At 36.6% G+C, this 25,161-nt stretch overlaps 1 protein-coding gene and 1 non-coding gene across 4 annotated transcripts; one reads left to right on the forward strand and one right to left on the reverse strand.

Moving 5' to 3' along the window:
* The first annotated feature begins 6,873 nt into the window (after positions 1 to 6,873).
* LOC149397867 (uncharacterized) lies at positions 6,874 to 21,160 on the forward strand. Of its 3 annotated transcripts, XM_089615474.1 has the most exons (6): positions 6,874 to 6,982; positions 7,890 to 7,955; positions 8,036 to 8,125; positions 8,290 to 8,341; positions 20,332 to 20,469; positions 20,868 to 21,160. In XM_089615474.1, exons 2-5 carry the CDS (start codon positions 7,922 to 7,924, stop codon positions 20,444 to 20,446), a joined length of 291 nt encoding a protein of 96 aa, XP_089471600.1. In that variant the 5' UTR covers positions 6,874 to 6,982; positions 7,890 to 7,921; the 3' UTR covers positions 20,447 to 20,469; positions 20,868 to 21,160. The 3 variants fall into 3 exon arrangements, 2 of the variants coding, with proteins under 2 accessions (XP_089471600.1, XP_089471601.1); XR_016297110.1 differs by lacking the exon at positions 20,332 to 20,469; XM_089615475.1 differs by lacking the exons at positions 20,332 to 20,469; positions 20,868 to 21,160 and adding an exon at positions 19,577 to 19,716.
* Positions 21,161 to 23,343: 2,183 nt separating this feature from the next.
* LOC149397868 (5.8S ribosomal RNA) lies at positions 23,344 to 23,497 on the reverse strand. The gene has a single exon (XR_016299339.1). It is a non-coding gene; the product is annotated as a 5.8S ribosomal RNA (ribosomal RNA).
* Positions 23,498 to 25,161: the final 1,664 nt, after the last annotated feature.

Consider the following 25,161-nt stretch of genomic DNA (forward strand, 5'->3'; position numbering starts at 1 on the left):
ATACTAATGAATCGCAATTCGAACTGCGTGCACTAGCGAAAGAAATATCTCGGGCAGAGCTATTAATCGCTATGTACGAAGCTTTTTGTGTCGATGAGTCGTTATACGATTTGAAACTTGAAGCTGCGTATGTTTGAGCTGGAAGACCAATGCCTCCTCTCATTTTGTCATCAGACGCTAGTGTGACAACATTTATTTTAGAGAATTCTGGTCACTCGAAGCTGAGGACATAATAGGAAGACGTGTACTTTTCATCAGTAGTATTGGATTTTATGTCTTTGATTTCAGACATTTCAGTTCTTTTATGTAATGGATTTCAGACTTCTCAGTTATTTTATGTCTTCGATTTCAGACATTTCAATTCTTTTATGTAATGGATTTCAGACTTTTCAGCTATAAAGTTCGAAATTACAGACAACAAATTCGAACTTTTTCCAGGATCCCAAATGACGAACCCTAACTCATTTTTCCAGCAAATCAAACAAATCTCTTACAAAATATCATCGAATTAGGGATCGAAAATTATCCATTTTTCTTCTCTCAAGTGGTTAACTACATAGAAGGCCCAACAAATTTGATTTTAAAGGAATTAGGGCGTGGGCATCGTGGGCGTTCTGTGTAGCGATGAGGATGGCTGGACTGACTCGCGATGAAGTGGCTGGCTTGGGCGCTGAGATTTCGCGTGGGTTTCTTCCGTTCGGCGCTCTGGTTCGGGCTTCGTCGTTTCGGGCTTCGTCCTTTCTCGCCGTGCGTGGGTTTGGGATGGGATCCCCTGGGTTTTGCTCCCCCTCTTTTTATTTCGATTTTATACACTCATTTAATTCTTACTGAAGGAAGAAGATGGAAGGTAATGGTATTTCTGACTTTTCATAAGTAAAATACTTGGTTTTCCTAAGAGTACCAAAAAATGGCTTTATTTTCAAATGTGGCGTCACAAAAGGCTTGGTTTATCAAGTTTTCCTAAGGAAATCTTTGAAATTGAATCTTGGTCATTCATCAGATTTCATCTATCCCCAATCCGTTGGATTGTTTATTTTATTTTATTTACTACTTTATTCAATATACCATTATCCAACATTCTAGATAAGAAATTTTTTTGAAGTTGTATCTTGGCCATTCATCAGATCACATCTATCTCTAGTCGTCAGATTGTAACTTTAAATTGTCTATAAATAGCAAACTTTGATATCAATTCTTCACACTTCCAGCTACCCCATCTTCTAAAAAAATGTCTTTATCTCGTAGTACATCATTCAATAATCAAGAAGATGGATTGTTATGTCATGTGTATTTAGAAATATCACAAGACTCAATCGTAGGCATAAACCAGTCTAGAGAAAACTTCTGGAAAAAAGTTGAAAAAAATTGCAATGAACAAAAAAGAGAGATCTGGGAAAGTACAAGTGATAGATCTTGTCAAGGCAAGATGAATGCTATTCTTTATGCAGTTAGGAAGTTAAAGAGCTGTATGATCCAAGTGGAAAATATGCATCCAAGTGGGGCATCCGAACAAGATATTGTGAGTACAAATTCAATGCATATATATATATATATATATATATATATATAAATGTTTATGTATATATTATTTTCATTTCCTATTTATATATGTCTATACACATGTATATATAAACATTATTTTGATGAAGAATATTCCAAAATTCAAAGACAATGTCAACATTGGTATTTCAGCTTCTTCAAGACAAAATACTCATACTGTTGGGAGTCCTACGCCCGAGTCTCCAACACCGCAATCTCCGGTTTTATGTTCATAGGGGTTAAGAAAGAAAAATTAAAAAGAAAAATGGTCCAAAATAATAATTCATCCGTTAATAATTTGGTACCATCTAGTGAAGAAATTCTTAATTTCTTAAAAGAAAGTTCGTTAAGTATGGGCAAAAATTATGAGATGGCTCGACAACGTTTGCAAAATCAAACAGAAAAATTAGCCCTAAAAGAAATTGAGGAGGATGATAAAATTTTGTTAACAGATTTGAATTCCATCACTGATCCTAATACACGTGAGTTTATTCGATCCGAGCAAGCAAGAATCATACAAAAGAGAACTCAGCAGCAACAACAACAACCTTGAGTTGCGCCTAATTATTATGGCCAATTTTTTAGTGACATTGGAGGTTCATGGTCTGATTTACCAAAGTATTAATCGGTTCTAATATATTATGAAGTATTTTGTAACTGCTTTTATTGTTATAGTATTAGTTGGTTTTAATGTTGTCTCGTACTCATCTACTATTGTGATTTTAATTTTCTTTAATTTATAGTTTGTACTTTTATTTTAATTTGTGTCAAGTTTGAGTATTAATGTAATTTTATTTTATAATTTTGGGTGTTAATGTAATTTAGTATTGTACTCTTTTTTTTAGTTTGTTAATTTAAATTTTAATATTAATAGCATGTGTGTTATGTTTTTTTTTATTGATCAAGTAGTAAAATATTTCAATTTATTGAATAAAAAAGGATATATTTAAATTATATTTATCTTTATGTACCAAAAAAAAAATATTTTACTAAACTTTGAAAAGCGGGGTTAATTTTAAAAACCCATACAAAAAATGAGGACTAAAAAAAAATTATTTGATGGTGTTACAGTGCATACTCAAATTTGAGGGTACATTGTAGCACACCCTCATTTTGAGTATATATGGGCTGGATTGGAGACAAGAAGACCCTCATTTTTGAAGTTTTGAGGGCTAGGCTGGAGAAGCCCTTAGGAGTGGCCTGCCACCTTCCATACCACCTCGAAAAAGGGGACATCTATCACTCCCGAAAAAGAAGACAGATCTGCAACCATAGAATTCACTGAAAACCCTTCTGAATCATTAAGCAAAATTTGATTTGATCAGGTACCTCATAGAAAAGGCTTGGATATACTCTCGCTTCCTGAAAACAGTCTGGCGGTTAGTGCGTTCCGAAGAGGAAATATGTCCGCCAAAGGCTGATCGCCGATCCAAACATCTTCCCATAATCTAATGGTCTCGCCGTTGTTCGATTTCCACCAACATCTACTATAGAAAACCACCTTGGACGGAAAATTGATCTCCATGGATTTTGGAATGTGCGTTTCGTAGTATCCCCGGGATCCCAACCGTTATGCTGAAGACCATAAATCGTCTTATTCACACTATGCCATTTCCCCGATAGCAAAGCCACATTTAGACTTAGGCAAACAACAAACATCCCAGCCCACTGGGTGATGCTTCTTGTCCCCGTCAAAACCATCCCAAAGAAAATCCTGTATGAGCTTTTCCATATCGTACGCGGTTTCAGCGAAATATGTGGAAATGAGTAAGCTTCCCTCCTTTGGAAAGAAAAGCTCTTTCCCAACCCGAGAGCCATCTATGAATTTAGGCTCTTGTCTAAATGAATGTAATTTCATTTTCCATTAGCTTTACATTTGGAATGAAATTGGCATCAGATTAGTCTACCTTATGAAACAGGGCCGGCCTGATAACTATTGTGGCCATAGGCAAAAATTGAAAATGAGGCCTTTTTTATACAAAAGAAAAAACTTATAAGAAATCAAAATATAAAATACAAGAAGAATAATAGTTAATTAGCCACTATTTCTAATAAAGATAAGAGAATACAATACTCTTAATAAATAAAAACAAAATGTCTATTGATATTTTTATCACTTTCTGTTCCAAATTTTCTAGTTTCCATTCATGCACCATCCATCCATGCACCTAAAAAGTAGACAAAACATACAAACCAAAAAAGGTTAAAAAAAATAAAGATCTATGTAAACTTTTCTTTTCTCACTTTGTGCGATGCAAAAGTACTAATGAGATCATCGAATTCAAGCTTGTATAACATATTTTTTTCAATGGACAACATAGCTAATCCATTCAACCGCTCTTGTGACATAGTTGATCTTAGATAAGATTTTATTAATTTCAACTTCGAAATACTCCTCTCTGCGGAAGCCACGGTTACTGGAATTGTCAATAAAATCCGGTAAGCAATGTATGCTTTGGGAAAAGAATCCACATTTTTTATATAATCGAAGCGTTTCCATTGGACTACTTTTTTCTTTCAAAATTTCTCTAAGCACTTCTAATTCAGAAAATAAATCTAAGCCATCAATGTCCGAAAGTCCATTACATTTCAACGTCTTCAAGATTCAATGAAGATTTTTTTCAAATCACATTCATCTAACGACTTTAGCTTTCTGAAATTCAATAAAAATCCAAAAACATTTTCATATGCTTGAAATTGCTCAAATCTACTTAAATAACTTGATCCACAATGTAGAGGAAATATTCAATTCGAAATGATTCTTCGGGAGTTTGGTTTTTATCGCAATCAACACTTTCACCAAATTGTTTTTTTTTTCCTACGAATCACACGTTTTTCTCGAAATTTTGGTTCTACATCCATCTCATTTGCAATCTCTTTCGATTAAAATCATACCACATGTGAAACCATTTTCTCTATAATTTTTAAAATAAGCGAGTAGGCCTTTTAATTGATCTATAGCAATCTCAATATGCATATCTTCACTTTATAAGCTTTTACTCACTGAATTAATAGCAAATAATATATCAAACCAAATAGTCATGCCTAGCAAAAATTCAAAATTCTCTAATCCATACTCCGCTAGACATTTAGCTTCACTCTTGATTTTAGGATCCTCACATGTTTCTCCTAGTTCAAACAAGGCATCTCTTATTTTTGGAGCTTGATATCTAATTGCCTTAACACTATCAATTCGACTTTCCCAACGAGTTTGTGACAATGATTTAACAGTCAAATCCGATATGTTATCTTTTAGTATTTTCCATCTCTTAGTCGAAGAAGCAAACAATGAATAGATGCATTGAAAAAATCCAAAAAATGATATAGCTCTAACACAAGAGTTTTCTACATCGGAAAGCACAAAATTAAGACTATGATAACCACAAGGTGTATAAAATACTCTTGAATTTACACCTAACAATCTTTTTTGAACACCTTGGTGCTTTCCTTTCATGTTAGATCCATTATCATAACCTTGTCCTCTTATATCTTGTATGTCAAGTCCTAGTTTTTCAATTTCTTTGACAAGTGTATCAAAAAGACCTTTACCCGATGTATAGTCCACTTGTAAAAACCCCAAAAAAATACTCTTCTATGGTTATTGGATCTTTTCCCATACAAACACACCTTAATATGGTAGACATTTGTTCTTGGTGATTTGAATCGGGAGTACAATCAAGTAGAACCGAGAAGTATTTGTATAAGCTCATTTTGAATCCGATGTCCTAGATAATGATTATGAATATCTCCACTTTGAATACGTCGAACATCTTCTTGCATTATTGGATCGAATTCAGCTAGCATTTCAACGAGACTAAAAAAATTTCCATTATTTTCTTGATAAATCTTTTCATTACTTCCACGAAATGCAAGATTATTTTTAGCTAAATTTTTTACGATATGCAATTATTCTTATTAAGACATTTCTCCAATGTTTCTTCTCTTTGTTTATTCTTTCTTGAGCATGTTTATCAATTGTCAATTTTTTAGATAATCTTAGCTCTAATTCAAACCAAGAAGTCATGCATACAATGTGATCATTACTTATCTCATGACTCCTTAATTTTACACTAAGATTCTTCCAATCATTTGTCCCTTCACCACCTAATTGATTTTTGGTATGATTGACATTAAATAATTTACAACAAAGGCAATATATTTTATCAAATTCCTTTGAATATACCAACCATCTTCTATCATGTATTTCGCCATTTGGTAGTTTCCTATAGTAGTAAGAAAAAGCAAAATGCCTAGAACTTTCATCTTTTGGAAAACTAATTTCACTCTCTCTAATAGGACCTTTCTCAATTAGTATGTCTCTAAACTTGTTATCAATATTGTTCCATCGTCCTGGATCATAAACATTTATTGGCATCTCATTCATGTTTTTTTTAACCTCTCCTTCTATTTCAATTTCAATAAAATCATTTTCGGGTTCTTCCTTATCGTTAGTCTCTCTAGATTTTTCTACCCTCGTATCATCATCTCCATGTGCGCTCACTTATTCATCAACTATGGTTACTAAATCTTTTTATATGAGAAATTTATCAAGAGCTCCTCTTTGAGAGTTAACCAAATCTTCTTCTCTATTTTTTTTTTTTCAATTTGTAATAACCCGAAGCAAATTTTCGACAAGACATAACTAACAAAGAAAAATCAACACAAGCACACAAACACACACAAAAAAAAAACTAACAATAATAATCTCAAAGACTAAAACAAAACAACTTAATTAGAAAGATGGAACCTGGAAAGTGATGAACAAATTGCTCTAACTTCAAGCTTTAAAGTTAATTTTTTTTTCTCTTCACTTTCTTGCTTGAGAATAACTTCTGTGAAAAAAAAATCAAATAACGTTGTGATTTTCTTTGACGTTTCAAGTTCGTTTGTTTTAAAATCTATTCTTTGTTACTTCTCTTTGTGGGCCTAAAAATCATAATATAAAAGCCCACTTGCACCCATACTATATGACAGAGCGTCATAATCAGTTTTGGTCACAACCAATCATCATCAGTTTGATAGTTAATTATTTGGATGTTCAATATTTAAGTCTTTAAATTTATTGAGCCAAGAAACTACAATTTATGAGAGCTTTTATTTTTCTTCAAAGAGGAGAGGCCTTAGGCAATTGCCTAAATTGCCTAAGGCAATGACTGGGCTTGTTTTGAAATGGGTACTTTTGTGAATTCTCGTGTGCTTAGTTTATGGATTAAGCTCAATTTTTGCCACTCTGTTTTTTAAAATTTTAATTCTAAACCAGTATTAAAAAAAAAACAAAAAATTAATTAAGTTTCTTAAAAAGTAAAATAAAATAGCGTTTGCTTTGAAAGGCTAGGTAAGATAAGACAATAAAACGAAAATTAAAGAAAAGAAAAAGAGAAAATAGAAAAGAAACAATCAGAAATGGGTTTCTGAAAAATTGGGAAGACTCTCTCCTCCCAAGGTTCGTCCTCTCTCTCTCTCTCTCTCTCTCTTTTCTGATTTATGTGAAGTATCATATACTTCTACGAGTCCTTTCTAGTTTGTATGCGAGTCTGAATGGTGAGAATCTAGTTTTGTGGGTTAGGTTTCGAGTTTGGGGTGTTCTTAGCTGGTTAGGGTTCGAGTTTGGAATTGAAACTGAATATCGTTTGATTGTTCAAAGAACGATCAAACGAACTGAAAAATGGCTTCAAATAAGGCTGATTAGGGTCGATCTAGGGCTGGTTGGCTGAGTTTTCGAAGAACTATTTCTGAACTTAAATTTGAACAATCAAACGAACTGTAAAATGGCCTCAAGAAAGGCTGATTAGGACTGATTGGCTGAGTTTTTGAAGATTTATTTCTGAATTTCAATTTGAACAATCAAACGAACTGAAAAATGGCCTCAAGAAAGGCTAATTAGGGCTGATCTAGGGCTGATTGGCGGAATTTATGACGAACTATTTCTGTACTTCAAGAAAGCCTGGTTCTGAACAAGAGATGATCGAGGAAAGGGGTGAGTGGAATAAAAAACAGTGTAGTGGATACTCGTAAAGCAGGCTTTTGAGGCTTCTGAAAATCGTTGTCGTCGAGGAAGAAGGGACCCACTCTCGCCTCGGTTCTCACCACAAGAAGCAAACTTGCTTGTGGAATAGCTAATGAACCGAAGGAGACGAAAGTGGATACACGTTGGCCATGTTGAGTACATCGAAGACAACGATTAATAGGACATTATACTAATTTCTTACAATTGGATTTCGTCTAATCAGTTAAAATTATCAATATAAATCTTGGTCCAGTTTGCATTTTGTTTTTGGCAACGGTCTCGTTTCTATTATATTTTCTTTCAACTTTTAATAATACATGTCAGTTTCTTTGTAAAATATCAGATTGTCTCATACGCCCTATTCTGCTCTTTGGGATGCCGAAGAATAAGAGAAAGAATGAACGTGGAGGTAGGCTAATTTATTTTTTATTTTAAAGAAAACAAGAACTTTCGATAACATTTTTTTTTCTTCATATTTTATGCCTACAGAATCCAGTGGAACCGCCAACTACAATCAAGGTGAACATGAGCAAAATGTAGCTGATACAAAATCCAGTGGAACTGCCAACTACAATCAAGGTGAACATTAGCAAAATATATTTTATGAATCTCTACTGTGAACTCAATACATGGTTGCGTGGACTTTGGACAACATTAGCAAAATATATTTTATGAATCTCTACTGTGAACTCAATACATGGTTGCGTGGACTTTGGACAGAATTTCAATTTTTTTTTATGTAGATTGGAGAAAAGAGGGAAAAGACTATGACGGAAGTAAGGATGCAAACAAAAGGTAAATGAAAGTTGTTTTTTTGTTTTCAAATTTATTTATATATCCTACAATATTTATTATTGTATTTTAGTTGGTCAGATTGGTGATTACGAGCAGTCTTTTTTTTTAACCACACCGATTCATTCCTCAACCAGCCAACTGGCCAATGAGTCTGTTATGAATTAATTTGTTTAATTCGATCAATTAGTCAAGAACAAAAACACTGGAATAGGGAATGGGATTTTTTTGTATCATTATATCTATCTAGTACAAGCCTACTAGGGCTAGATGCGCCACTAGAGGTACATAGTGACCTCCCCAAAATGCTCTCTGTGTCTCTCTCAGACTACAAGATGACTCTTTCTCTGTGCCACATTCTCTCTTTGATTCTCTCCCTCTCTACAGTACTCAGATTACAAGACTCTTCTCTGTGCCACATCCTCTCTCCCGTCTAATTAACTTTGCTGACTCAGCTCCTCTAGTCACACAACCTGTGCACGGTCCGGTCCGGTCCAAAACCGGCCAAAAAATCGGACCGGACCAATCAAAATGGTTCAAAAAAACCCAAACCGGACCGGACCAAAAAACTGTAAAAACCGGACCGGACCGAACCGTTTTGAATCGTGTAGACCGGACCGGACCGTTTTGAATCGTTTGGACCATTTTGAACCGTTTAGACCGGACCGGACCGTTTTGGACTGTTTGGACCGTTTTGAACCGTTTTACATAATTAAAATTAAAAAAAACCATTAATTTTCCACCAAAACAAAAACATATAGTCATGTATGGGAGGGAAATACATGCACGAATATCTAATTTGGCTAATTGGACATTAATTTATTTTTATTTATTTTATATTTTTTTTAAATAAACCGGTCCGGTCCGGTTTAACGGTTAAAAAAAAAACCCGGACCGGACCATTTGAAGTGAGTAGACCGGATCGGACCGGACCGGGGAAAAAAAACCGTTTTAAATCGGACCGGCGGTCTAAAAATCACCAGTCCGGTCCAGTTTACGGTTTTTACGGTTTTTTTGCACCGCCCTACTTCCTACCCAACAGTTATCCTCCTAAATGCCCTTGCCTTTCCCTTGACCCCAACCAACTAAGGCAAGCCATTTTAGACCTGTACCTTTCTTGAATCCCTTCTGCTTTCTCCCATACGTAATAGGTCGCAACTTATCAATTTCATTTGCCCGCCTTTTCACCTTGTCCTTAGGGTGAAACTTGGTAAATTCACGTTGAATGTCGAGAAAGTCTTCCTAGGTGGCATCGGAGACCCGTAGCCTCTCCACTCGATAAGCACCTTTGGCTCAGCCTTAGTACCACCGCAGCGCAGACCCCCAAAACCAGTGTGGTTGTGAGGACGTGCTTTAGCTTGTTGAAAGCCTGGTTGGAGACCTTTTTCCACCTGAACGAGTCATTGGGCTAATCAATGAGCGGCCAAGTGATCTTCTTGTAGACCTTAATGAACTTGAGGTAGTATTCCGCCAAGCTAAGGAAGCCCCAGAACTCATTAATCGTGCGTGGAGTCTACCATTTCACGACCGTCACGACATTGCGACCGTCAACCATTACCCACTCGGTCGATATTATGTGATCGAGGAGGTATTCAAGCCGTGGCTGACCAAAGATACACTTCTTTTAATTTACGGACAACTTGTGCACTGTCAAGATCTTCAGTACGCTCTCTAGGTGTTGCACATGTTCACTCAACGTGTTGCTATAAATTAGAGTATCGTTGAAAAAACACACACTTCCGCAACGAGGACTTGAAAATAGAGTTCATGAGTGATTGGGAGGTGGCAAGGTCATTGGTTTGAAAGGCATGGCACAGAACTCATAACGCCCCTCGTTAGTCCGAAAAGCAGCAGCGCACATCTCTGTCTCGGACCTGGAATTGGTGAGACCTCAAATCATGCTTTGAAAACCACACCATCATGTGAAGCTCATCAAGGAGTTCGGCGATGACCAAGATCAGAAACTTTTCGGGAACCGTTTCCCACTCAAGGGCATGATAATCGACGCAGAATCTCCAACTTCTATCCTTCCTTCGAACCAAGAAAACAGGTATGGAGAAAGGGGTTGGTGCCCTCCTATATTATTCCTTATCACCAACTCCTCGATTGCGTCTTTCTAAGCATGCGAGTATCGGTAAGGCCTCGCACTCATCGCTCTTCTGCCATCGTGAAGAATGATGCCAAGATAAATTATGGGTGGCCCCGGAATCGACAAAAGACTTCAAGTCACGTCCTTGTACTGAAATGTCGACCTTCATCTTTCGTGGAGGCGGCGTTCGGTATCCAGTTCAAAAAGATCTTGACCGTTTTCACGTGGCACTCTCCTTTCCTCGTGAATTAATGAGCTCGGTCTAAGAACTCGCTAATGGTAGGCACATCCTCGTCGGGCTCGATAACGAACAGCTGTAACTCGTGATTTTTACGATGCCGCCTGTAGAAGTAGCGCTCGTCACAGTCGGGCAAGGAGTGGAAGACCACGTGACATATTCTTCAACCCTTTGCCCGACTGCAATGAATGCATGATTGTGCTTCTCTGCATCACCGGGGTCGCATATCTCTCATCCTCGCTCACCTTTAATATCCTTAATATTTTTGCCAACCAATGCATGAATGATCAAAGGACGTTGTACAAGAAGCTCGCTGATGTCTTTAAAAAGAGTAGCAAAGTTATTCATCACTCCGTAATTCTCAATTCTCAGTCGTGGATACTGTTACAAATTGTTGATAAAAATATTTATGTTGTATATACATACACGAAATAGTTTAAGAGGTTTACCTCGGTTATTATGACGTTTATTATATTATCTCCTCTAAGAGGATAGTGCTCGTCTCTCATTATTCCTTGCTCACGTATATACTCCATTGTCGGTCTTGGATGATGTCCTTGAGAAATATCCAAGAGTAGTCGATATCGTGGAAATAGAATATAAGAGACAGTTTGAAGCTCGTGTTCGATTAACGATCCAACAAATCTTGGATATTAGTCAAGGGTATCATCCAAGATCAGCAATTGAGTATATATGTGAGCAGAGGATAGTGAGAGATGAAGACTATCCTATTAGAGGAGAAAATATAATAAACGCCATAATATCTGAGGTAAACCACTTAAACTATTGAGTGCGGGTATACAACATAAATTGTCTATATTAAAGACTTATTTTGTAACAGTATCTATGACTAAGAATTGAGAATTACGGAGTAATGAATAATTCCGCTACTTTGTTGAAAGACATCAGCGAACTTTTTGTACAGTGTCCTTTGATCATTCAGGCATTGGTTGACGAAAATATTGAGGATATCAAAGGTGAGCGAGGATGAGAGATATACGATCCCGATGATGCAGAGAAGCACAATCATGCATTCATTGCAGTCGGGCAAGGGGTGGAAGACCACGTGGCATATTCTTCAACCCTTGCCCGACTACAATGAATGCGTGATTCTGCTTCTCTGTATCACCGGAGTCGTATATCTCTCATCCTCGCTCACCTTTGATATCTTCAGTATTTTTGCCAACCAATGCGTGAATGATCAAAGGACGTTGTACAAGAAGCTCGCTGATGTCTTTCAACAAAGTAGCGAAGTTATTATTAATCCGTAATTCACAATTCTCAGTCGTGGATACTGTTACAAGTTGTTAATAAAAAGAATTTATGTTGTATACACACACGAAATAGTTTAAGAGGCTTACCTCGGGTATTATGACGTTTATTATATTCTCTCCTCTAAGAGGATAGTGCTCGTCTCATTATTCATTGCTCACGTATATACTCCATTGTCGGTCTTGGATAATGCACTTGAGAAAAATCCAAGAGTAGTCGATATCGTGGAAATGGAATATAAGAGACAGTTTAAAGCTCGTGTTCGATTCTCGGTGCAACAAATCTTGGATTTTTCTCAAGGGTATCATCCAAGATCGGCAATAGAGTATATACGTGAGCACATGATAGTGAGAGACAAACACTATCCGAATAGAGGAGAAAATATAATAAACGCCATAATATCCGAGGTAAACAAGTTAAACTATTGATATGTGTGTATACAACATAAGTTGTCTATATTAAAGACTTATTTTGTAACAGTATCTACGACTAAGAATTGAGAATTACGGAGTAATGAATAATTCCGCTACTTTGTTGAAAGACATCAACGAACTTCTTGTACAACGTCCTTTGATCATTCATGCATTGGTTGGCGAAAATATTGAGGATATCAAAGGTGGGCGAGGATGAGAGATATACGACCCCGGTGATGCAGAGAAGCACAATCATGCATTCATTGCAGTCGGGCAAGGGGTGGAAGACCACTTGGCATATTCTTCAACCCTTGCCCGACTACAATGAATGCATGATTCTGCTTCTCTGCATCACCGGGGTCGTATATCTCTCATCTTCGCTCACCTTTGATATCTTCAGTATTTTTGTCAACCAATGCGTGAATGATCAAAGGACGTTGTACAAGAAGCTCGTTGATGTCTTTCAACAAAGTAGCGAAGTTATTATTAATCCGTAATTCTCAATTCTCAGTCGTGGATACTGTTACAAGTCGTTAATAAAAAGAATTTATGTTGTATACACACACGAAATAGTTTAAGAGGTTTACCTCGGGTATTATGACGTTTATTATATTATCTTATCTAAGAGGATAGTGCTCGTCTCTCATTATTCCTTGCTCACGTATATACTCCATTGTCGGTCTTGGATGATGTCCTTTAGAAATATCCAAGAGTAGTCGATATCGTGGAAATAGAATATAAGAGACAATTTAAAGCTCGTGTTCGATTAACGATCCAACAAATCTTGGATATTAGTCAAGGGTATCATCCAAAATCCACAATTGAGTATATATGTGAGCAGAGGATAGTGAGAGACGAAGACTATCCTATTAGAGAAGAAAATATAATAAACGCCATAATATCTGAGGTAAACCACTTAAACTATTGAGTGCGTGTATACAACATAAATTGTCTATATTAAAGACTTATTTTGTAACAGTTTATATGACTAAGAATTGAGAATTACGGAGTAATGAATAATTTCGCTACTTTGTTGAAAGACATCAGCGAACTTTTTGTACAGTGTCCTTTGATCATTCATGCATTGGTTTGCGGAAATATTGAGGATATCAAAGGTGAGCGAGGATGAGAAATATACGATCCCGATGATGCAGAGAAGCACAATCATGCATTCATTGCAGGCGGGCAAGGGGTGGAAGACCACGTGACGTATTCTTCAACCCTTGCCCGACTACAATGAATGCATGATTCTGCTTCTCTGCATTACCGATGTCGTATATCTCTCATCCTCGCTCACCTTTGATATCTTCAGTATTTTTGCCAACCAATACGTGAATGATCAAAGGACGTTGTACATGAAGCTCGCTGATGTCTTTCAACAAAGTAGCGAAGTTATTATTAATTTGTAATTCTCAGTCGTGGATACTGTTACAAGTCGTTAATAAAAAGAATTTATGTTGTATACACAGACGAAATAGTTTAAGAGGCTTACCTCGGGTATTATGACGTTTATTATATTCTCTCCTCTAAGATGATAGTGCTCGTCTCATTATTCATTGCTCACTTATATACTCCATTGTCGGTCTTAGATGATGCACTTGAGAAAAATCCAAGAGTAGTCGATATCGTGGAAATGGAATATAAGAGACAGTTTAAAGCTCGTGTTCGATTCTCGGTGCAACAAATCTTCGATTTTTCTCAAGGGTATCATCCAAGATCGACAATAGAGTATATACGTGAGCAAATGATAGTGAGAGACGAACACAATCCTATTAGAGGAGAAAATATAATAAATGCTATAATATCCGAGGTAAACCAGTTAAACTATTGAGTATGTGTATACAACATAAGTCGTCTATATTAAAGACTTATTTTGTAACAGTATCTACGACTAAGAATTGAGAATTACGGATTAATGAATAATTCCGCTACTTTGTTGAAAGACATCAACGAACTTCTTGTACAGCGTCCTTTGATCATTCATACATTGGTTGGCGAAAATATTGAGGATATCAAAGGTGGGCGAGGATGAGAGATATACGACCCCGGTGATGCAGAGAAGCACAATCATGCATTAATTGCAGTCGGGCAAGGGGTGGAAGACCACTTGGCATATTCTTCAACCCTTGTCCGACTACAATGAATGCATGATTCTGCTTCTCTGTATCACCGGGGTCGTATATCTTTCATCCTCGCTCACTTTTGATATCTTCAGTATTTTCGCCAACCAATGCGTGAATGATCAAAGGACGTTGTACAAGAAGCTCGCTGATGTCTTTCAACAAAGTAGCGAAGTTATTATTAATGCGTAATTCTCAATTCTCAGTCGTGGATACTGTTACAAGTCGTTAATAAAAAAAATTTATGTTGTATACACACACGAAATAGTTTAAGAGGCTTACCTCGGGTATTATGACGTTTATTATATTCTCTCCTCTAAGAGGATAGTGCTCGTCTCATTATGCATTGCTCACTTATATACTCAATTGTCGGCCTTGGATGATGCACTTGAGAAAAATCCAAGAGTAGTCGATATCGTGGAAATGGAATATAAGAGACAGTTTAAAGCTCGTGTGCGATTCTCGGTGCAACAAATCTTGGATTTTTCTCAAGGGTATCATCTAAGATCGACAATGGAGTATATATGTGAGCAAATGATAGTGAGAGACGAACACAATCCTATTAGAGTAGAAAATATAATAAATGCCATAATATCCGAGGCAAACCAGTTAAACTATTGAGTATGTGTATACAACATAAGTCGTCTATATTAAAGACTTATTTTGTAACAGTATCTACGACTAAGAATTGAGAATTACGGAGTAATGAATAATTCCTCTATTTTGTTGAAAGACATCAGCAAACTTCTTGTACAGCGTCCTTTGATCATTCATGCATTGGTTGGCGAAAATATTGAGGATATCAAAGATGTGCGAGGATGAGAGATATACGACCCCGGTTATGCAGAAAAGCACAATTATGCATTCATTACAGTCGGGCAAGGGGTGGAAGACCACATGGCGTATTCTTCAACCCTTGCCCGACTACAATGAATGCATGATTCTGCTTCTCTGCATCACCGGGGTCGAATATCTCTCATCCTCGCTCACCTTTGATATCTTCAGTATTTTTATCAACCAATGCGTGAATGATCAAAAGACGTTGTATAAGAAGCTCGCTGATGTCTTTCAACAAAGTAACGAAGTTATTCATTAATCCGTAATTCTCAATTATCACTCGTGGATACTGTTACAAGTCGTTAATAAAAAGAATTTATGTTGTATACACACACGAAATAGTTTAAGAGGTTTAACTCGGGTATTATGACGTTTATTATATTCTCTCCTCTAAGAGGATAGTGCTCGTCTCATTATTCACTGCTCACGTATATACTCCATTGTCGGTCTTGGATAATGCACTTGAGAAAAATCCAAGAGTAGTCGATATCGTGGAAATGGAATATAAGAGATAGTTTAAAGCTCGTGTTCGATTCTCGGTGCAACAAATCTTGGATTTTTCTCAAGGGTATCATCCAAGATCGGCAATGGAGTATATACGTGAGCACATGATAGTGAGAGACAAACACTATCCGATTAGAGGAGAAAATATAATAAACGCCATAATATCCGAGGTAAACCAGTTAAACTATTGAGTGTGTGTATACAACATAAGTTCTCTCTATTAAAGACTTATTTTGTAACAGTATCTACGACTAAGAATTGAGAATTACAGAGTAATGAATAATTCCGCTACTTTGTTGAAAGACATCAGCGAACTTCTTCTACAGAGTCCTTTGATCGTTCGTGCATTGGTTGGCGAAAATATTGAGGATATCAAAGGTAGGCGAGGATGAGAGATATACGACCCCGGTGATGCAGAGACGCACAATCATGCATTCATTGCAATCAGGAAAGGGGTGGAAGACCACGTGGCATATTCTTCAACCCTTGCCCGACTACAATGAATGCATGATTCTGCTTCTCTGCATCACCGGGGTCGTATATCTCTCATCCTCGCTCACCTTTGATATCTTCAGTATTTTTGTCAACCAATGCGTGAATGATCAAAGGACGTTGTACAAGAAACTCGCTGATGTCTTTCAACAAAATAGCGAAGTTATTCATTAATCCGTAATTCTCAATTCTCAGTCGTGGATACTGTTACAAGTCGTTAATAAAAAGAATTTATGTTGTATACACAGGAAATAGTTTAAGAGGTTTATCTCGGGTATTATGACGTTTATTATATTCTCTCCTCTAAGAGGATAGTGTTCATCTCTCATTATTCCTTGCTCACGTATATACTCCATTTTCGGTCTTGGATGATGCACTTGAGAAAAATCCAAGAGTAGTCGATATCGTGGAAATGGAATATAAGAGACAGTTTAAAGCTCGTGTTCGATTCTCGGTGCAACAAATCTTGGATTTTTCTCAAGGGTATCATCTAAGATCGACAATTGAGTATATACGTGAGCAAATGATAGTGAGAGACAAACACTATCCTATTATAGGAGAAACTATAGTAAACGTCATAATATCCGAAGTAAACCAGTTAAACTATTGAGTGTGTGTATACAACATAAGTTGTCTATATTAAAGACTTATTTTGTAACAGTATTTACGACTAAGAATTGAGAATTACGGAGTAATGTATAATTCCGCTACTTTGTTGAAAGACATCAGCGAACTTCTTCTACAGAGTCCTTTGATCGTTCGTGCATTGGTTGGCGAAAATATTGAGGATATCAAAGGTAGGCGAGGATGAGAGATATACGACCCCGGTGATGCAGAGACGCACAATCATGCATTCATTGCAATCGGGTAAGGGGTGGAAGACCACGTGGCATATTCTTCAACCCTTGCCCGACTACAATGAATGCATGATTCTGCTTCTCTGCATCACCGGGGTCGTATATCTCTCATCCTCGCTCCTCCTTTGATATCTTCAATATTTTTGCCAACCAATGTGTGAATGATCAAAGGACGTTGTACAAGAAGCTCGCTGATGTCTTTCAACAAAGTAGCGAAGTTATTCATTAATCCGTAATTCTCAATTATCACTCGTGGATACTGTTACAAGTCGTTAATAAAAAGAATTTATGTTGTATACACACACGAAATAGTTTAAGAGGCTTACCTCGGGTATTATGACGTTTATTATATTGTCTCCTCTAAGAGGATAGTGTTCGTCTCATTATTCCTTGCTCACGTATATACTCTATTGTCGGTCTTGGATGATGCACTTGAGAAAAATCCAAGAGTAGTCGATATCGTGGAAATGGAATATAAGAGAAAGTTTAAAGCTTGTGTTCGATTCTCAGTGCAACAAATCTTGGACTTTTCTCAAGGGTATCGTCTAAGATCGACAATGGAGTATATACGTGAGCAAATGATAGTAAGAGACGAACACTATCCTATTAGAGGAGAAAATATAATAAACGCCATAATATCCGAGGTAAACCAGTTAAACTATTGAGCGTGTGTATACAACATAAGTTGTCTATATTAAAGACTTATTTTGTAAAAGTATCTACGACTAAGAATTGAGAATTACGGAGTAATGAATAATTCCGCTACTTTGTTGAAAGACATCAGCGAATTTCTTGTACAGCGTCCTTTGATCGTTCATGCATTGGTTGACGAAAATATTGAGGATATCAAAGATGGGCGAGGATGAGAGATATACGACCCCAGTGGTGCAGAGAAGCACAATCATGCATTCTTTACAGTCGGGCAAGGGGTGGAAGACCACGTGGCATATTCTTCAACCCTTGCCCGAGTACAATGCATGCATGATTCTGCTTCTCTGCATCACCGGGATCGTATATCTCTCATCCTCGCTCACCTTTGATATCTTCAGTATTTTTATCAACCAATGCGTGAATGATCAAAGGACGTTGTACAAGAAGCTCGCTGATGTCTTTCAACAAAGTAGCGAAGTTATTCATTAATCCGTAATTCTCAATTCTCAGTCGTGGATACTGTTACAAGTCGTTAATAAAAAGAATTTATGTTGTATACACACACAAAATAGTTTAAGAGGTTTACCTCGGGTATTATGACGTTTATTATATTCTCTCCTCTAAGAGGATAGTGCTTATCTCTCATTATTCCTTGCTCACGTATATACTCCACTGTCGGTCTTGGATGATGCACTTGAGAAGAATCCAAGAGTAGTCGATATCGTGGAAATAGAATATAAGAGACAATTTAAAGCTCGTGTTCGATTCTCGGTGCAACAAATCTTGGATTTTTCTCAAGAATATCATCCAAGATCGACAATAGACTATATACGTGAGCAAATGATAGTGAGAGACGAACACTATCCTATTAGAGGAGAAAATATAATAAACGCCATAATATCCGAGGTAAACCAGTTAAACTATTGAGTGTGTGTATGCCAATGTTTTTTTTATTAAAAATAAAATAGAAAACTTGAAAACTCGTACTCTCCCTCTCGCTCAGACCTAGGGTAGCGAACTTGAGAAGGGTTCTCACTTGAGAAAGAGGAGAGACCACAGAGAGAACCCGACCACAGGAAAAAAAAATCCGGCCAAGATAGAGAGAGAGGCGTGGGGTGAGTGAGCGGAGAGAGAGAGGGCGCTGAGAAGATTTATAGGGGGATCTACTACTCTACTGATCTACTGCAAATTAACCAGTATAAGTAGAGTTCGACGATCATCTTCAACATTCGAAAATATTTTCCAATCAAAGTTTCATTGAGTTGAATACATATTTTTCTGGTTCAAATCCAACAAAGTTTTCAATCTAACACAACAAAATAAGTATAAAACTCGAAATATAAAAATTTCATTGAGGAAATTACCTAAATACAAAGCACTAGTTTAGTGCTTGAGTTTTTGCACCGTCAATACCGTCGTCGTCGCCGAAACTCGTCTTCGTCACCAAAATGTCTTCCGCCCGAATGAAGTTTCACCCGATGATTGATGTGTTGTGCCAAACACGTAGGCTGTTTTTTTTTTCAATATGCATTCAGAAAGAGTGCTCCCTTTTTTTATTAGGCTGTTTTGATTTAAAAAATAATAAAAATATGAAAAAGAGAAGGGTATATTTGAGAGATGAAGTATTATTTGTTTAAGAGAAATACTCACACTTTTAAGGAAATTAAACAAAATGTTGCAATTTTTAAGTGCAAAAACCAAAATCACTTACTGTAGGTCAGACAAATAAGAAAAAAAAATTGGGTTCCCTTCACTTTTTCCCCAGGTTTTCTCTCTCTCAAGTGTTTCCTCCTCCCGCGGCACCGCCACATCTCCGATCCTGGCGCGCATGAGGACCGAGAAGTAATACAGAAAGCGAGACCTAAATCGACCTCGCTCATGTGGATCATGCCACGATCAAAGCGAGCGATGAGGAAGAGCCACCGCGAGAGGGAGGAGAACAAAAACAATTCCGGTGATGAGAAGGAAGGAAGGAGACGACGAGCGGATCATCGAGATCTGCGACATGCGGCGGTGCGATTCTTCCACGACGAAGAGTTTCACCCTCACATGAACAATCCGTTGCCGAGGCTCGCCGGACCCAATCACAGGGCCGTCGGAGGAGGAGGCTACGGTTCGCGCTAGTTTGGCGGGTCTGCTCCGATGAACGAGAACTTGCCTCAGGCCTATTACGTGGAAGAGCTCGTTTTCGGATATGAACTCATCGACGACGGTGAAGATCACAAATTTATAATAGCTTGTTTGTGAATCATAGGCTTAAGTTTACTGTCTCTTATTGAAAATTAAATAACTTTTTTTTTTATATCGGCAAAAAATAAGGGGTGATTTTGGTTTGTGCCCTTAAAAATTGTAACATTTTGTTTCATGCACTTAAAAGTTTCAACTTTAGGTGAGTACTTCTCTTAAATAAATAATACCTCATCAATATACCCTTCTCTTTTTTTTTTTTTTTTTTTTAAAACAAAACAACTACTCTTGAACGCATATTGAATAAAAAACAGTGTACGTGCTTGGCACAAGGTTCTCGCTTGCACACCACACCAATCATCGAGTGAAGCTTCATTCGGGCGGAAGACATCCGGTGGCGAAGTCGAGTTCCGACGACGGCGACGCAGTGCAAAAACTCAAGCCCTAAACAAATTAGGGTTTTGTGTTTAGGTAGTTTCATCAATGAATTTTTTTTTTATTTCGAGTTTGATACTTATTTTGTTGTGTTAGATTGAAAACTTTGTTAGTTTTGAACCAGAAAAATATGTATCCAACTCAATGAAACTTTGATTGGAAAACATTTTCGAATGTTGAAGATGATCGTCGAACTCTACTGATACTGGTAATTTCCAGTAGATCAGTAGAGCAGTAGAGTTTCAGAGGTAGATCAGTAGATCAGTAGAGCAGTAGAGTTCCAGAGGTAGATCAGTAGAGCTTGATTTAAGCATTAGAGTTCGAGAGTTAGATCAGTAGACCAGTAGAGTGACATAGTTATATCAGTAGAACAAAGTAGATTTATATAGTAAATGTATTATTAGTGTTCTAATTTTTAATTTTCATTTTTGTAGATAACGACGGAGACTACGATAACGTTTTATTACAATGGAAAGTGGAATAAGACAAAGAGAATTCCTTCAGTGGGAGAGAAGATGCGGAAGAATAGATGCTCAAAATGCAATCAATTTGGACATAACATATCAAGATGCCCTTTGAATGGAGGAGAAGCTAGGTCGACACCAACAAAAAAAATGCAAGAACTGATAAAAAAAAAAAGATGCTTATATGTATTTTTTGAATTGGCTTATTTATCGTATGTCCATGGATGTATGTTATCATGCATTATTGCTTTCATTTTCTTAAATTGTAGTGATATTAATATTGATCTACTAGTCAGTAGAGCAAGTCTAATGCTCAATAGAACCACTAGTAATATTGCTCTACTGACCAGTAGAGTAGCTCTAATGCTCAGTAGAACCACTAGTAATATTGATCTACTGATCAGTAGAGTAGCTCAAATGCTCGGTAGAACCACTAGTAATATTGATCTACTGATCAGTAGAGTAGCTCTAATGCTCGGTAGAACAACTAGTAATATTGATCTACTGACCAGTAGTGTAGCTCTAATGCTCGGTAGAACCACTAGTAATATTGATCTACTGATCAGTAGAGTAGCTTTAATGCTCGGTAGAACAACTAGTAATATTGATCTACTGACCAGTAGTGTAGCTCTAATGCTCGGTAGAACCACTAGTAATATTGATCTACTGACCAGTAGTGTAGCTCTAATGCTCGGTAGAACCACTAGTAATATTGATCTACTGATCAGTAGAGTAGCTCTAATGCTCGGTAGAACCACTAGTAATATTGATCTACTGATCAGTAGAGTAGCTCTAATGCTCTGTAGAACCACTAGTAATATTGATCTACTGATTAATATAGTAGCTCTAATGCTCGGTAGAACCACTAATAATATTGATCTACTGACCAGTAGAGTAGCTCTAATGCTCAGTAGAGTCACTAGTAATTGTGATCTACTGACCGGTAGAGTAGCTCTACTGCTTAGTACAGTCATATAAAACTTAAAAAATATTATAGATGAATCTAATTCTAATTGTAGATAAAGCTCATTAATTTTAATCAAATATATCATAGGACACATATCATAGATGAAGCTCATTAATTTTAAATTATTCATATGACTTTGTTATTATACATGAAACTAACTAATATTAATAAATTTGTCACTAATGTTATAGATGAATCTAATTCTAATTAATTGTTTACTAATTTTAATCAAATATATCATAGGACACATATTATAGATGAAGCTCATTAATTTTAAATTATTCATATAACTTTGTTATTATACATGAAACTAATTAATATTAATAAATTTGTCACTAATGTTATAGATGAATCTAGTTATAATTATTTGTTCACTAATTTTAATCAAATATATCATAGGACACATATTATAGATGAAGCTCATTAATTTTAAATTATTCATATAACTTTGTTATTATACATGAGACTATCTAATATTAATAAATTTGTCACTAATGTTATAGATGAATCTAATTCTAATTAATTGTTCAGTAATTTTAATCAAATATATCATAGGACACATATTATAGATGAAGCTCATTAATTTTAAATTATTCATATAACTTTGTTATTATACATGAAACTAATTAATATTAATAAATTTGTCACTAATGTTATAGATGAATCTAATTTTAATTAGTTGATCTACTGACCAGTAGAGTAGCTCTAATGCTTGGTAGAGTCACTAGTAATATTGATCTACTGACCAGTAGAGTAGCTCTAATGTTCAGTAGAACCACTAGTAATATTGATCTACTGACCAGTAGAGTAGCTCTAATGTTCTGTAGAACCACTAAAACTACTGATCAATAGAGTAGCTCTACCGCTCGATAGAACCTTGCATTTCTATAAAAACGTTAATGCGTTCAAAATACCTTCTCAAGGACTTGTTCATCATATTAATTTCTAAAAAAAATAAGTATCAAGGCACATAATATACTTAACTAGTACATATATTGAATATAAGTCAAGGTTCCCAATTGCCGTAAAAAATATCAACGGCCATCTTCTTCTTAAAGAGTGGAACGTTAGCATCGTTTATATCTTCAAAGCCTACTCCGGCGGAATCAAACTCGATATATTTGATTGCATATATTCCACAATCCGTTCCCCTGTTTACAAAAAAAAAAAAAAAAACAAAAGTTAAAAAATAACACAAAGTTGATTACCTAACAAATAGACATTGTAAATAGCATCTACACACTTACTTCTTATTTTGTGGCAAATTTTTCACCCGCTTACACGGCCATGGACTTCTTAATTTTTCACCAAGCTCATCAAACATACCGCTTTGCTTAAGCATGATTGGCATCATTGTGCAAAGCGGTTCCATGAAAGCTCCAACATTAAATTCATCACACAATTTCATGTTGCAATAAAAAAACAAATATCTCACACATTTGTAAATCTACTTTAACCCCCACCCAATGATTACCATTTACAAGATGAATAATGTATACCGCTTTCATGTGTTTCGGGCGCAACTTGCGTTCAAAAACTCGATGGTTCACGGGATCCTGCAATTCACACAACGTATCGCATTTTGCTACGTTCTTCATCGATGCGAGAGCCGAGATATCCGTTTCCGAGAGTCGTTACCCAATAAGATTGCAAACCTTCATCACATTTGTAATTCACATCTTGAGCTTTGTCCGTCATTGCAGGTACCATCTCATATATCCATATCTACAAAAAAAAGTGTATTTTAATACAACATTCAAAATAATTCATATTACTCTACTGACCAGTAGATCAGCTCTAATAGTCAGTAGAGCCACAATTAGTTGATCTACTGACCAGTAGATCAGCTCTAATGGTCAGTAGAACAATTAATTGTGGCCATTAGAGCTGATCTACTGGTAAGTAGATCAATTCAATGTGGCTCTACTGGCCACGATTAATTGATCTACCGACTAGTAGATTATCTAAAAAAGTTAAAACGCTTATTGGTAACAAATCCATCATATTCCAAAACCAACCAACCACTCAAATCACTTTGACGATCGCACATGAGAAGAAGGAAAAAAAATCATGCATTCTTTAACTTTAGTTTCTAAAGCTTAATCATTAGCGCGCTCTATTTCTCCTTCTCTCAATGCATTATCTGTAACACTTTATGCTTTCCTAGATATTAAGGGTAGGAAATAAAAGAGGCCCCCAATCTTTAAGTACAATCTTGCCACAGAATGTCTATACCACTATTTTATTCAGATAAATGTTAACAACTGAAATCAAAAGTCAGGGTTAGCATCGATCTTGCTGAAAAAGTCTCCACTAATGGGATATAGCGAACCAAGCAATTTGTTCAAGACGATGTCCGTATCCACATTGAAATATTCTGTGTACGATGAAATAATGAACAATTTTCGTCCAGACAGAGCAGAAACAATTTTCGTTCAAGATAAGTTTACCTCGTCCTCCGCGCGCCGCCCTCGTCCTCCGCGCACCGCCAGTGTCTCACCTCGTCCTCCGCGCGCCGCCTTCGTCCTCCCACGCAGCCTTCGTCCTCCGCGCGCGCCGGTGTCTCACCTCATCCTCCGCGCGCGCCGGTGTCTCACCTCGTCCTCCGCGCGCGCCGGTGTCTCACCTCGTCCTCCGAGCGCCGCCGGTGTCTCTCGTCCCCCTTTAAATCTTCTCAACGTCCTCTCTCCCTCCGCTCACTCACCCCATGCCTCTCTCTCTCTAACTTGGCCGGATTTTTTTTTTCCTGTGGTCGGGTTCTCTCTGTGGTTTCTCCTCTTTCTCAAGTGAGAACCCTTCTCAAGTTCGCTAGGGTCACATGTCTGAGCGGGAGGAGAGTTGGAATTTTCAAGTTTTCTATTTTATTTTTAATAAAAAAAAATTGGGCATATAAGTAATTTTGATGTTTTGGACTGAAAAAATAAATAGAAAATAAAATAAAAATGAGATGAGGGTATAGAATTAAAACCAACTTTTTATAAAGAGAAATTTCATTTTCTAGACCTAAAAGTTATGAAAATATCTCAATTAGACTCACTAGTTCATAAATATCTAAAATGAGACTTTTGTACCAATTTCGGACAAAAATACCCTTTCAAGGTAATATAACCATCTTCACTTCATTCCCTACTTCTTTTCATCTCTCATTCTCTCTCATTTTCTCTCGTTTCATCATTTTCGAGTATCCACTTCGTTCAATCTCGTCGAAATGGGTTAGTATGCTCATTCACTCATCTTTTATAGTTATGTTGATATAGTTTGTGTAGAAAAAAAAAGTTGGTAGATTTAGGTCAAATA

Source organism: Urtica dioica, chromosome 5 (assembly GCF_054948205.1).
Source record: "Urtica dioica subsp. dioica isolate 48M chromosome 5, U.dioica_male_clone48M_v1_H2, whole genome shotgun sequence".
Classification (NCBI taxonomy): Eukaryota; Viridiplantae; Streptophyta; class Magnoliopsida; order Rosales; family Urticaceae; genus Urtica; species Urtica dioica.